Source organism: Cervus canadensis, chromosome 7 (genome assembly GCF_019320065.1).
Source record: "Cervus canadensis isolate Bull #8, Minnesota chromosome 7, ASM1932006v1, whole genome shotgun sequence".
Classification (NCBI taxonomy): domain Eukaryota; kingdom Metazoa; phylum Chordata; class Mammalia; order Artiodactyla; family Cervidae; genus Cervus; species Cervus canadensis.
Genome location: NC_057392.1, coordinates 16,569,557 through 16,584,772, shown reverse-complemented (window position 1 = coordinate 16,584,772; position 15,216 = coordinate 16,569,557). Strand labels below are relative to the sequence as shown.

At 39.0% G+C, this 15,216-nt stretch overlaps 1 protein-coding gene across 3 annotated transcripts in view; it reads left to right on the top strand.

Moving 5' to 3' along the window:
* Positions 1-15,216, top strand: part of ATP2C1 (ATPase secretory pathway Ca2+ transporting 1) — a 182,909-nt gene that overhangs the window by 148,658 nt on the left and 19,035 nt on the right. For all 3 annotated transcript variants that reach the window (XM_043474433.1, XM_043474435.1, XM_043474434.1), the window contains 5 exons: positions 3,426-3,523; positions 5,587-5,682; positions 5,771-5,860; positions 7,645-7,749; positions 13,061-13,217. In XM_043474433.1, the coding sequence (XP_043330368.1) occupies positions 3,426-3,523; positions 5,587-5,682; positions 5,771-5,860; positions 7,645-7,749; positions 13,061-13,217 (546 nt within the window). The remainder of the gene's footprint in view (positions 1-3,425; positions 3,524-5,586; positions 5,683-5,770; positions 5,861-7,644; positions 7,750-13,060; positions 13,218-15,216) is intronic.

The window sequence follows — 15,216 nt, the reverse complement described above, 5'->3', positions numbered from 1 at the left end:
CTCGGGAGAACAATGGAGAAGATGCAAGAAATGTTTACCAAAGACCTGGAAGAACTAGAGAACAAGCAAACCGAGATGAATAATACACAAGAAGGAATCAATTGCAGAATAACTGAGGCAGAAGAATGGATAAATGACCTGGAGGACAGAATGATGGAAATCACTGCCACAGAACAGAATACAGAAAAAAGAATGAAAAGAAATAAAGACAGCCTAAGAGACCTCTGGGACAACTTAAATGCACCAACATTCTCATTACAGGGGTCCCAAAAGGAGAAGGAAGAGAGAAAGGACCTGAGAAATATTTGAAGAGATAATAGCTGAAGACTTCACTAATATGGAAAAGGAAGTAGTCAACCAAGTCCAGGAAGCACAGAGAGTCCCAGGCAGAATAAAGCCAAGGAGGAACACACAGAGACAGGCAAAAATTAAAGACAGAGATAAAATATATTAAAAGCAACAAGGGAAAAATGAGAAATATCACACAAGGGAACTTCCATCAGGCTATCAGCTGAAATTCTCAAAATTTCTCAAGCCAGAAGGGAATGGCACCATATTTAAAATGAGGAAAGGGAAGAACTTGCAACCAAGAATACCCAGCAATTTTCCCCTTCAGATTTGAAGGCAAAATCAAAAGCTTTCCCAGACAGTTCAATTCATTCGCTTAGTCGTGTCCGGCTCTTTGCGACCCCATTGAACCGCAGCACGCCAGGCCTCCCTGTCCCTCACCACTCCCTGTCCATCACCAACTCCCGGCGTCCACCCAAAGCCATGTCCATTGAGTTGGTGATGCCATCCAGCCATCTCATCCTCTGTCGTCCCCTTCTCCTCCTGCCCTCAATCTTTCCCAGCATCAGGGTCTTTTCCAATGAGTCAACTCTTCTCATCAGGTGGCCAAAGTATTGGAGTTTCAGCGTCAACATCAGTCCTTCTAATGAACACCCAGGACTGATCTCCTTTAGGATGGACTGGTTGGATCTCCTTGCAGTCCAAGGGACTCTCAAGAGTCTTCTCCAACACCACAGTTCAAAACCATCAATTCTTCAGCGCTCAACTTTCTTTATGGTCCAACTCTCATATCCATACATGACCACTGGAAAAACATAGCCTTGACTAGACGGACCTTTGTTGACAAAGTAATGTCTCTGCTTTTTAATATGCTGTCTAGGTTGGTCATAACTTTCCTCCCAAGGAGTAAGCGTCTTTTAATTTCATGGCTGCAATCACCATCTGCAGTGATTTTGGAGCCCAGAAATATAAAGTCTGACTGTTTCCACTGTTTCCCCATCTATTTGCCATGAAGTGATGGGATCGGATGCCATGATCTTAGTTTTCTGAATGTTGAACTTTAAGCCAACATTTTCACTCTTCTCTTTCACTTTTATCAAGAGGCTCTTCAGTTCTTTTTCACTTTCTGCCATAAGGGTGGTGTCCTCTGCATATCTGAGGTTATCGATATTTCTCCCGGCAATCTTGATTCCAGCTTGTGCTTCCTTCAGCCCAGCGTTTCTCATGATGTACTCTGCACATAAGTTAAATAAGCAGGGTGACAGTATACAGCCTTGACGTACTCCTTTCCGTATTTGGAACCAGTCTGTTGTTCCATGTCCAGTTCTAACTGTTGCTTCCTGACTTGCATACAGGTTTCTCAAGAGGCAGGTCAGGTGGTCTGGTATTCCCATCTCTTTCAGAATTTCCCAGACAGGCAAAAGTTAAAAGAATTCAGCACCACCAATCCAGCTTTACAACAAATGCTAAAGGAACTTCTCTAGGCAGGAAACACAAGAGAAGGAAAATACCTACAGCAAATAAATCCAAAACAATTAAGAAAACGGTAATAGGTTTATACATATCAAAATTACCTTAAATGTAAATGGATTAAACGCACCAACCAAAAGACACAAACTGGCTGGGTAGATGAAAACAAGTGCAAGTATGCACTTCCACTTAGCACATCACTCTGCTTGACACCCCACCCCCCAAATTGTATGTAATTATTTTATATTGTTAAATTAATCATGTTCCCATTATGGCTTGCAGTTGTAGTTATCTTTTATTTTTTGTCTGGCTATTGAGTATGAAAACTGATAAACATCTTTTACTGTTGTGATTATGTAACTGTTAATACCTTTGTATCATGATTGGTCAACAGAAGAATAGTAGAGCTCTATATCACCAACATTAGGCTCCATTAGAAAAACGTATGATCACTTTGTAAAATCCAGATGCATATCAGAATTATCTTGAAATTTTTTGAAAAACCCAAATGCTCAGGTATTGCTTTTTATCTCCAGAGCTCGAGATAAACTTCAAATGAGCAGTCATGTTTAAAAACAACTGGACTATATGATGATCTTATCTAGTTTTTTTCACTTTCTCTATTTCACATTAATTGCTCCCATTTCATTTAGTTTATGTTCTCCAATATCTCCAGTATTTTTTGGATGTTCTTTTTCAAGTCTTTATCAAGCATTGTAGAAAAGCTTTTGTTTACATAATATATAGTATATATGCTTTATAGTTTTTTTAACATAACATGAATTTTTGCCCAGTTAAAAAAATTACAGCATTTTGGTTCTGTTTGTTTGAGAATAGAATGCTAGATTTCTAATTAAAAAATAGTTATACAACAAGCTGCAGAGGTGTGCTATATAGCATAAGGAATCATAGTCAATATCTTGTAATAACCTATGATGGACAATAATTTAAAAAATGATAAATGTGTATTTGTATAACTGAACCACCTTGCTATGTACTTGAAACATTGTAAGTCAACTATATTACAATAAAATATATATATATTAAAATGAAGTAACATGAAACTGTGGAATTACAGAGAATTATTCTTGTTTGACATCTCAAGAAAAATAATTGATAATGATAGATCCTAAACTGTCATTCGTGAATTTATTAAGAACAGTAAGTATACAATAGTTATATTTCTATAATGTAATTTTATGTAAGATATGAAAATTGTGGTAACTTTATGTATGTTATGAAGCTTCTTTTTATTTAGGAATTCAAAAATGTTAAATTTAGCTTCTAGTTTGTAGTTTAATATTGAGAAGGCAAAAACTCATTAAAATACTGGCTGAAAAAATTACATGAGTTTATATTTAGGTAACCTTGAAATGTTCTAGAAAATGTAGTATATAAAGTTGCTATGTAGAGTTGATATCAAGTAGCTTTGTAGAAATTCAACTAAATAAAACAAAATGAGCATTTCTCAGTATCTTTTTAATTCCAGAAACTACCTTGTGATAAAGTAAACATGATTAGAGAAAACAACCTAAAATTATCCATGAGCTTGAGTTTTACAGTATTCAGAGAAGCAAGGCAGTTTTCTAGAGTCTTTAATTTGTTTTCAATGTAAACTTTCATTTTTTTTAATGACTCTTGGTGACTCATGGTGATTTATTCTTCAGGTTGCTGTAATGTGATTTGTTCAGATAAGACTGGAACGCTGACCAAGAATGAAATGACTGTTACCCACATATTTACTTCGGATGGCCTGCGTGCTGAGGTACTCTGTAGATGTTTTTTTGTAACAGCAGAATTCCTTTTTAGGAGTCTTGGTGTTTAGCGTTCCTAACCATTCCAGTGTCTTCACAAGGGTGCAAGGTAGTTGACAGCTGAGTATTTTTCCACCCCATGTGATTCTCCCAAGTCTTGATCCTGCTCCAGCTGTGCAGTGCAGATATGTTGATCTCCCTCAACACCTTTCTGTCTCTCTACATCCATCTGTTACCAGATCTGGACCCTTGCTCTGTCTGCAGCAAGGGAACCTCTCAGAATTCCCTAAATGAAGATACTTTAGTGGCTTCCCATTATGACCAGGTTCCTGAAGTGGGGCTGCTCACAGTTCTGTGGGTTCTGTCCCATACTTCCTTCCTCAGTCTGTATCTCTCCTTGGCTTTCCATAGACCAAGTACACTGACTTTATGGTTCTTGCAGTGTGACAGAATTCCTCCTACTTAAGGACCTTTGGTGCTGTTCTCACTGTTTAGGACAGTTTAATCCCTCTTCATTCTTTGCACCTCACTTCTAATCCATTTCTTCAGAAAAGCTTTGCTGATCACCTAGAACTCATCCTGTGTTACATGTTTTCATAGCTCCCTACCTCTTTGTTTAGGTGAAATCCTCTGTCTCTCTTCCCATGATACCCTGAGCATAATAGAGCAGAAACTCTGGTGCCCAACACAGGGTCTGCTTTGTACTAGTACATGTTGAAAGAATAAATGAATGCATGAATTATTCTACTTTAAAAATTGTATATGAATAGCCCCTGAAGTGCATGTTAGTGTATGTGCATTGGTTAATTTTGAAGCTGTATGAGGACATGTTTTAGTCTCAGCTAGTCGTGGCAGAATTTCTGACTGGAATTTTCATTAATACTACTTGTTTTGGGAACAGTATTTTAAAGTGTATTTATAGCCAGTTCTGTGAGCAAAGGAAGAATGTCACAAAGTAACAGAAGTTGTACTTGGGTCTGTTTAATTCTGTTTTACGAGGCCTTAAAATGAGACTGTATACTTAGGGTGTTAGATTTGGTTAGGATACCCAGTGCTGTGTTGTTGGATGTGTCTTTTCTGGATGACCCGCAAGGGTCATTGGGTTTACACGTGCTTATATGGTCCAGTTATGAAAGGTAGGATGTAAATTTATCTTTTGTTCTAAGCCCAGAATTTTGTATGTCAAGCATTAACTGTTAATTCCCTTAAACTGCCTTATTTTTATCGTGAAATTTAACTTGTATTTGGCTTGGCTTGTTGTCGCCATATATAAGTATCTGACTTGTCTCTGTCTCTGATTTTTAAAATTGGTGGGTATCGTACTATGTTAAAGTAATTGGAGAGTGCTAGGGTAAATCATTTATCTCTGAGCCTTGAATATTTACAAAAAGAACTTTGTTTTTGTGTAGGTCATAGGTTTGTCCTGAATGTTAAATGTAATAGATTGGAATTCTTTGCAAATTGTAGTGTTATATAAATGTAGGACTTCCCTGGTGGTTCAGATAGTAAAGAATCTTCCTGCAATGCAGGAGACCTGAGTTCTATCCTTGGGTCAGGAAGGTCTCCTAGAGAAGGGAATGGCAACCCACTTCAGTATTCTTGCCTGGAGAATTCCATAGACAGAGGAACCTGATGGGCTACAGTTCGTGAGTCACAAAGAGTTGGACACGACTGAGTGACTAACACACACACACACACCTATAAATGTAATGTGTAAATTTAAACTCACATATATAGAGATTTTCATGGTTTAGTTTCCCTTTTTATAGTATGTTTTAAATAGAAGCAATAGAAGGTTATATTAATTATATTATTGTTTACTTACAATGTACTATGTATTATAATTATTAATTAGCATAATAGTTAATTATTTATATGGAATTAACTGTAGGTTTATCATTGTGGTGAAAATTACTATCTATTCCTTTTACTATTAAATGTTCTTTTAGATAAATGTGAGTGCTTTTCTACATTTAGTAGTGTCATGATGAACACAGCTCATCAGTTTTCTGTTTTCATAAGTATTGTCACTGCCTACTGTAGTGTGTTATTGACTCTACTTTATGTTCCTTAGGTTACTGGAGTTGGCTACAATCCATTTGGGGAAGTGATTGTTGATGGTGATGTTGTCCATGGATTCTATAACCCATCTGTTAGCAGAATTGTTGAGGTAAATACTGCTTTCTTGATAAGAAAGTGGCTTTCTTCATGATGACTTAGGATGCAGTGATGGGTTCATAGTTGTGTATTTCTTTTAGGCTGGCTGTGTGTGCAATGATGCTGTAATTAGAAATAACACTCTAATGGGGAAACCAACGGAAGGAGCCTTAATTGCTCTTGCAATGAAGGTATGTGCCGGGTCCTCTCTTCTTTGACATGTGAAAACGTCACTCTCACAAGAGAATATGAAGCCATGGATTTGAGTATCGCTGGCTTTTAGGTGTGGAGTGAAGGAGATGCACAGGATTTCATAGTTTGTACTGCCTTTTGGGAACCAATTGTAGTCTTTCTGGAAATACAGAGCATGAGGATTTTCACTATAACTTTCAATCTCTTCCATGCAGCATACAAACTAATGACCAGTTAGGGGTTTATTCTTACAAAGAAATGTTCTTGTTTTTCGTAATATTCAGAGTGTTGTATGAAAAGTTTTATAAATATGTGTAATTGCTGGTAAGTGCCAATTTTCAAACGTGAAATAGGCAACATTCTTTAGTATTTCCATGTAAAGATATTAAGGCCAACATGAGAAGTCAGCTTTTCTTTTTCCAGTCTTCCCTTTCCTTCCATTATTAATTTCTTAAAATGAATGTAGAGATAGTGTTTCTGTTGGGAAGATAGGGTGCTAATCTCAGTGACTCTACCCCAGTTGATCTCCTTTTCTAAGTCCTACAGTTGATTAAATGAGAAACCTAAAAGTCCAACCTGGCACTCCCATAACAAAAATAAAACTACTTTTAAGAGCAGTTTTAGGAAATGTGTATAAAATAGGATGTCTCTGAATGAGGTTGCTTCTTTTGAGATTCAGTATAGAAATGTAGGTTGTTATAATATTAATTTGATAAAGTCAAATTGGTGGTTTTATAATGTATATACTTCTTAATGAGAAGTCACTTTCCTTTTTCCTTTACCATTTGTTTTCCTTGTAACTAAAAATAGCATAGTATCACTTTTTTTTATTGAAAAGTTAAATAATGAGTATTGTGTTTAACTTTCTCTTTTTGAGAAGTAAACATGAAACCACCTCTTTATGGGTGGGGAACCTCACAATTTAGGTAGGAAGTCAGTAGTGACAGACTGGAACAAATAAAAGGCAGGCCAAGGTAGAAGACAGTCTTAACACTGAGCCATGTATAAGAAGAGTGCACTTTAAGACTTGGAACCTGAACTTTGAAAGGAAGGAGGGATTTAGATAGGATGGAGTCGGGTGTAAGCTAGGGGAAGAGCAAGAATAAAAGCTTGAGGAATACATAAGGGTAGACTGAATTGTGACTTTTGACTTGGTTAACCTAAGTGAAATGAACAGTTTGAGTGGCCTAGAGGCTTGTTGAGTTGGCTGTGTGATGGGTTACTGGAGGACCTTTAAAAGCCAGGAAGGAGCAGTAAACTTGATTTTTGAATAATTTGAAGAATATTTTTGAGTGTTTGCTGGGAAATGAAAAGGGTACTAGGAAGAAGAGCTGCATGGCATTAGTCGTAGTCAGCGTGTCAGTGGTGGGGTGAGGGTGTAGGATGGCAGCAGCAGGCAGGGTAGATTTGAGTATCTACCCTATTTGAGAGCTGAGGAGTTGAGTTTGAAACTTCTATTGATTATACAGTATGTATTGGCTGGACACCTTTATTTGTTACCCTACTTCTTCCCAGAGTTTGAGCCAGTTGAGATTTTAATATCGTCAGTGTTAAAGTTTTGCTCTGCGTATAGTTCAGTAGTGTGCCCTGGACTATCTATATACCCAGGCTTTCACGTTGAACATGTGTGCTGCTTTTCAGAGAAGTGTGGTATGTGTAGGTGGAATGCTGCTGTTTGAAAACAATCCAGGTATCTAACCTGCTTCCCTGCAAGTTGTGACTCTTTTTTCTTTGTTAAAGGAAAAAAATTGGTGAGAATTAACTTTTCTTTTGTGCCATATAGATGGGTCTTGATGGACTGCAACAGGATTATATCAGAAAAGCCGAATACCCTTTTAGCTCTGAGCAGAAGTGGATGGCTGTTAAGTGTGTGCACCGAACACAACAGGTATCCTTCCATTTATAGAAAACTTACTCTGTATTGTTTAAGTAGACTACCATTTTTCATTTATTATGCACCTTTAGATTTAAGCTGTCATAGACCATAACACAGACCAGCTCTGAAATGTGTATCATTCGTAGTAGACTCAGCCCTGGTTGTTTTGTGTTCTCTTTGAATTTATGCACCAGCATGTCAGGTTTGCTACGTGAGCAAACAACTGAAATGAGCTGGAGCCTGGTCTCAGTGTCCTGGAACTTGTGACATTAGTCTTTTGACACATTTTTTATTCTTGGTGACAGGTTTCTGCTGACTGACTGTTGTCTGTGTTCTTCCACTGAAGAATGTCTTGTCTTCTAACTGAACAGAACCACATTCTCTTGTGGAAAAGTGGCTGCCAAATGTGTATGATTCATGTTAGTTGGCCCAGCTTACAAACTGGCAAAAGGAAATACACTTATATATCAAAATTCTACTGTATTTCTAGGTGCTTTAGAAATTTTTACACAATATATTGAGTCATGAAATCTACAGTGTATAATCATACCACTTATAGTTGCTATTACCAGCTTGATGTGTAAACTTACTTTGCCCTGAAAAATATATAGTTGCTATTTTTACATTTTCTTTATTAGGAATTAGTAGTTGGTTATGTATTTCTACCTGTGAGCAAACATTTGAAACCAATTACATCTCCGTAGATGGGAATTAGGGAGAGGATTCCCTCTTACTTACAATAAACAGGAAACATTGGTTTTAAATTGCCCAACACTAAACTTGTGGCAGAAACTGATGATGAGGAGAAGAATAAATTTCTGTTTAGTGTTTAAAGAACTTTTATGAACCTCAGAAAAGGGGGACAGTTGGAAACAAAACTATAAAAAATAAAATGCCTGTTACTTTAGGCTTTGTAATCTAAAGCTTTCAAAAATTGCATCAGAGTTGGATAATTTTCAGTTGATGTCCTTTGTCCATATAATGACAAAACGACAGAAAGAATATGTATATGAGTTTATTTGGAAGGTCTGTTTTTTATATTTTATATATGATCACACACTACTTCAAGGTAATGTGGCCCATGGGAAGTTTTAAGATTTGACTTCAGCAATTTTAAATCTAGACTCACTTGTATATTACATCTTTTCAGTTGGGGGGTAGGAGTACGGGGTGGTAGGTAATAAATCTGGAAAGATTGCTTGACTTTTCTTCCTATTTGTTGATGAGTTTTTCCTACAAAACAAAATCAACCAGTGTAACTAACAGAACCCAAACCCAGTGACCTGACGCAGGATCTAGAAGAGGTCAGCCTGGCGTAGACAGGAAACACTTACCAATTTAAAAGCTGCCCAGGATCAAGTAGTTTGTCTTTAGAGGACTTTCACTTGAATTCAACAGCCTGCATTTCCCCTTCATGGATCATAGCCTTGTTGTGGTGAAGGGGCTTGCATAACTCAAAGAAGCTATGAGCCATGCTTTGCAGGGCCACCCAAGATGGACAAGTCATAGTGAAGAGTTCTGTCAAACATGGTCCACTGGAGGAAGAAATGGAAACCACTCCAGTATTCTTGCTGAAAGAACCCTATGAACAGTATGAAAAGGCAAAAAGATATGACACTGGAAGATGAGCCCCTTCCAGGTGGGAAGGTGTCCAGTATGCTACTGGGGAAAAGCAGAGGACAATTCCAGCTCAGCTATTTAAAATCCTAAAAGATAATGTCATTAAAGTGCTGCACCCAGTATGTCAGCAAATTTGGAAAACTCAGCAGTGTCCACAGGAATGGAAAAGACCACTTTTCATTCCGGTCCCAGATGCCAAAGAATACTCAAACTGCTGCACAATTGTATTCATCTCACACACTAGCGAAGTAATGCTCAAAATTCTCCAAGCTAGTCTTCAACAGTACATGGACCAAGAACTTCTAGATGTTCAGCTAGATTTAGAAAAGGCAGAGGAACCAGAGATCAAATTCAAAAAAACTAAGATCATGGCATCCGGTCCCATCACTTTAGGGCAAATAGTTGGGGAAAAATGGAAACAGTGACAGATTTTCTTTTCTTAGGCTCCAAAATCACAGGACAGTGGCTGTTGTCCTGAAATTAAAAGACACTTGCTCCTTAGAAGCAAAGTTATGATAAACCTAGACAGCGTATTAAAAAGCAGAGACATCACTTTGCCTGCAAAGTTCTGTATAGTCAGAGCTATGGTTTTTCCAGTAGTCATTTACTGCTGTGAAAGTAGAACCATAAAGAAGTCTGAGTGCTAAAGAATTGATGCTTTTGAATTGTAGTGTTAGAGAATATGTTTGAGAGTCCCTTGAACTGTAAAGAGGTCCAACCAGTCAATCCTGAAGGAAATAAACCCTGAATATTCATTAGAAGGACTGATACTGAAGCTGAAGTTCCAGTACTTTTGGCCATGTGGTGTAAAGAGCAGACTCGTTGAAAAAGACCCTGATGCTGGGAAAGATTGAAGGCAAATGGAGAAGAAGGTGACAGACATTGAGATGGTTACATAGCATTACTGACTCAGTGGCCATGAATTTGAACAAACTCTGGGAGACAGTGAAGGACAGGGAAACCTGGCATGCCGTAGTCCAAAGGGTCACAGAGAGTCGGACACGACTTAGTGACTGAACAACAATCAATCTGTATTTATCTCTGATCTCTCCCTGGAACCTACCAAAATGACAACCAGTGAATAAAAGATAAGACTTTCCTATACTTCCTCTTTTATTAGTTTATGTTTTAAAGGTGGGGCCTAAAATACAGAGCTAAAAACAGGAGATCAGGTTGAAGTTCTTCATAAAGAGTCTATAGAAATGTTCCACGTACCTTTTCTATTTTTTGAGGCCAGACCAGAAATCTTATCCAGGGCACAAGCATAGAAGGCAGAATTAAGCTTTAAGACTAAACACAGGATGATTAAGGGAAAGTTGTTGTCCTGGCTACTAACTCTACTTTCTCAGAATGCCTGCAGGGGCAGGTCTCCCCATATCCTCCTCTGTGTCAGAAAATGGAAGAGTTTCAGAGAAGCTGACTGGTTCTGGGGAGATGCCTACAGTGTGGAGTGGTCCTGCGTATGCTCTTTGTTCACCAGAAGAGCTTCCCTGCTCCTGGCCTTCATCTCATCACCACTGTGAGGGCCATCAGTTGATAAACCCTGCAGTACCCACGGAGTTTCTAGACCTTTATTTGCTTTGGTCTTGAATGTAAACAGACAGACAGGGGTCGTGAGAGCCTTGGGGAGAGTCTTCAGTATAAAAGATGCAGACCAAGCCAACAGACAAAGGGATCTCAGAGAGACAAAGTGCTAGGTTTTAAAGAAGATTTTCAGAGACCATGAAAAATGACAACAAAATACTTTAAATAGATTGTTTTTCAAATAAAGTCACGGAGTCTGTCAGAAAGCAGAGAAGTCGAAGAGGTGGACAATATAAAAAATAAGGTGTGAAAATCAGAAAATAGATGTAGGAGTTCCAGCATCTACATAATAGTGGTGACAGAAAATGCCAAGTTTAACAAATAACAGGAGATTTTCTAGAGGAAGAACTTCAGCTTCTAGAATAAAATTGCCCACTGGCTGCTTTGCACAGTGAGTGGGTTACAGGGGCGGGGGTGAGGAAGTAAACACACCGAAGCCTCTGATTGAAGTGATCTGAGGCACTGAGGGAGAATTCTAAACAATCTCAGAGGTGGTTAGGGTAGGGAGGAAGGGCAAGGGGGAGGGAGGTTATACACGAAGATTAGGAATTAAGTGGCTGCTTAGGCTTTCCAGATGCAACTCTGCACACTGGAAGGTGATAGAGCCTTCAACTGAGAGGAAGTCTCTTCCCAGCTGAACTTACATATGTAGGGGTAAAATAAGAATGTTTTCACACAAGTCTCAAAATGCATAGCCCACATACCTTTTCTTAGAGCAATATTGATGGATAAGTTATTCCAAGGTAAGAGTATACTCTAAGGAAAAGGGAGACTTAGAACCCAGTGAGTTCTGACCAGTGGAGGTGTGAAGGGAAGCTCCAGGATGCCAGCCAGTTGTGTAGCAAGTCTGGAAATCAGCTAGAAAAGGAAAGGCGGGAGGTCCTCAGACATTATAAAGGATGAGTAATAGCTTACTTGCTCATTGGATCATGTGCAGAATACGTTGAGAGGTGCTTTATAATATGACATGGAAGAGCTTGGAATTAATTAGTAATAAGTATAAAGGAAACTAAAAAAATAAAAAAAGAGGCAATTATTAACTGTATGAAAGACAAAACTTGAACAGGAAGAAATGTATCTGGCTTATATAGGTCATGGAAAGAACATGATAACTTTCTGCCACCTCTGCTGCATCTGCTTACCTGGGGACCAGGGAGATGGATGCTCCTCTTAGTGTGAGCTCACACTGTTGTACCAGGGACAGAGGAGGGCAGCATTGTGCACTGGTTCATAAATCACCACTTGGAAGAGACACAAGTACTGCTTATGTTTATTGGCCAAAGCAAATCACATCTGACTTCAGAGTGGCACCGAGGGGCAAGGATATACATTTCTGCCATGTACCTCCAAGGAGAGCTGAGACATTTGTGAACTGTTCTAGTGGCCACTTGGCTCAGCAGTGAGGAGTTAGAAAGTGACCAGAACACTGGTGACTCTTGTTCTGCGTGTATTAGAACAATGGAGAGAGAAGGAATCGGGAGTGCGGGTGGCCAGACTATCACCTGTCACAGCAGACAGTATAAAATTGACAAGTAGAAAAGTAGCTGTAAAAATATAATTAAAAACACGACGATAAGTACCAAGGAAAACAACCAGAAGAGTTAAAATTGGTTTTCCTTTGTGGAGCATAGGACTGGAGGTAAGGAGGTTGGGCAGGGGACTGTGGGTTTTCATTTTAAGTTTTTGAATGTTACTTAGCCAGGATAAAAAGTCTGCTAATACCCACTTGCTAATTGCAGGCTGGTTGTGAGCATTAAATGGAGTCACATATATGCATGTAACAGCATTGTAGAAAGCCTGAACCATTGCTTGTGGGCTGATGTTAAACCTCTTTCCTTTTCCTATTTTGTCAGGAGCTCAGATCTCAGAGTGTGGAGCTGAGTGTAGATGTGCCTTCAGTATGGAGGTTGAAGGGGTGGAGTAGATGCTGTGTTCTAAAAAGGATGCAGAAAGCTCTCTTGTGAACTTTTAATCATCAGAGTTCAAGTGCTATTCAAAGCCTTAGGCTTGAGTTACTTCTTTGTGTATTATGGGAATCCATGCTGCTTGTTTTTGACCCCAATGGCTGATATATATGAATTAACACTAACTGGAATTTATTTGCTCTGTTTTTTCTTAGGACAGACCAGAGATTTGTTTTATGAAGGGTGCTTATGAACAGGTGATTAAGTATTGTACTACATATCACAGCAAAGGGCAGACCTTGGCACTCACCCAGCAGCAGAGAGATCTGTACCAGCAGGAGAAGGCCCAGATGGGCTCTGCAGGGCTCAGAGGTAAGGCCATGTCAGCATAGTCACCTCGGTGGAGAGGTAGTGCTGCTAATTGCAGATGAATTCGTGCTTCACATCTGAGCTGCCCAGCTCTATCCAGGCTTTGTAGAGCCCTGCCATTTCTGAAATGCTAGGTTTTAGTTGATTAATTGGCCCCCAGAACATAGAAAGTTGGAAACATAGCTAAATGTGAAGCTTCTGGTTCTTAGAGATCTGCAGTGGTCTCTGAGCAGCTGACAGAAGTTTTATTTTAGACAAAGTTTGTCTTGCGAGAAGGGTAATGAGTGGAAGTAAAGTGATGTTACTACTTCCTTATGTCATCACTTGGTCTTGTTTATTAATCGGAAATTCTCTCCTAAATATTAAGAGACTTAAGTCTCTAATTCTTTAAACTGAGGTAGTTGCTGACTCCTTCCCGCCTGTCACCAGAGAGGAAAGAGGCGTCCAGACTTGGCTTTGTGAAGTGCTGCTGACTGGACAGTGATAGGGAGAGGGGGTCAGCTGGGCACACACACATCAGCATGGGTAGGGTTGGGGTCAGGGGTCAGGGCCATACCTGGTCTTTACGTTCTGGTTTGTGGGGAATATGCACCCATGGGCGCGTGCACACATACATGCATGCACTTCGATAGTCTTTCTCAAGGAAATTAGAAGAGTTGGCTTCCTTAATTTTTTTATTGTTTACAAAATGAAAGTCAAGCACCACAATTCTGGGAGCAGGAAACAAGTATGTAAAGACTATTCTTATTCATGGTTCACTTAAGCAAGGTGAACCATAGATTTACAGGACTTCTGTTCTTATAATGTAGGTTTAGAAAGATATTCTTGTGGCTTCCTTTGAGGGCAGTGTTTTGTTATTCTTAATAGCTCACAGCTAGAGGGTTTTGAGTTGACTTGCATTTATAGAGTCTTAAAAGTATGATACGTGCTCCCTGTTTTCCTTAATTTTTTTAACAGAAGCATCACACTTTTTTTTTTTTTTTGGCCTAGTTCTCTTAATCTGAAAGACTGTGGAGCTTTGTGTTATGTGTGGTTTGGTGTGGTAACTTTGTGAAATAGACCAGACATGGTGTGGAGCACATCTTTGTTTCACAGGCTCTGGGAAACATTCTGGGTCATCTATCCCTTGCTTCACAACTCTTCCTCTTCTTATGATCCATTTTCCTCCCCCTGCTGAAATTGCCATGATGAAGAGTAAAGAATAAATGAATAAAGATTTTAAGTTTAACTTGATATGAACTTATCTTGTACCTTATAAAACCTGTTTCTTAAAATACATGTCGTTGTTAATTTTAAAATTGGAATATGTTTTGTTTTTATGTTTTAAATATAAAGGAGGGAGTTGGGGATCCTCCACATGAAAAGGTGTACATGCCTTTGTCCCATACAGTAGCACTAGATCTTCATTTATGCTAAAGAAGCAAACAAATACAAAATATTGACCTCTGGGCTGATACCACCCGTCCACTGAGGGTGCCAGGAGCTGGTGTCCTTTGCTTAGAATTTGCTGACATGTGGGTTGATACTCACCTCCCCCTTCTATTGCCATCTTCCCCATGTGACCCAACACAGGGACTGTCCTGTGGCTCATTCCCTCCAGAGTGAAAGCTTTTGGGTGGGGCTCATATCTCCATAGATTTTTTTTTTTAATTAGTTGGAGGCTAATTACTTCACAACATTTCAGTGGGTTTTGTCATACATTGATATGAATCAGCCATAGATTTACATGTATTCCCCATCCCGATCCCCCCTCCCACCCGATTCCTCTGGGTCTTATCTCCATAGATTTTGTGTTGCAAAAAGAAGTCATTTGCCTCTAACCATGGTTTTCCAATATCTTATCCTTCATACCTTCTGCTTGAGTAAGAATGGATACTCCCTGTGGTCTCTCTGGGGCTTTTCAGTTACTGCTGAGATACATATGTTTAGTTTGTGCGCTTTGTGTGTGTGTGTGTGTGTGTTTGGTAAGTTGTTCAGTCTTTTAGTATATCCCAGATGTAGA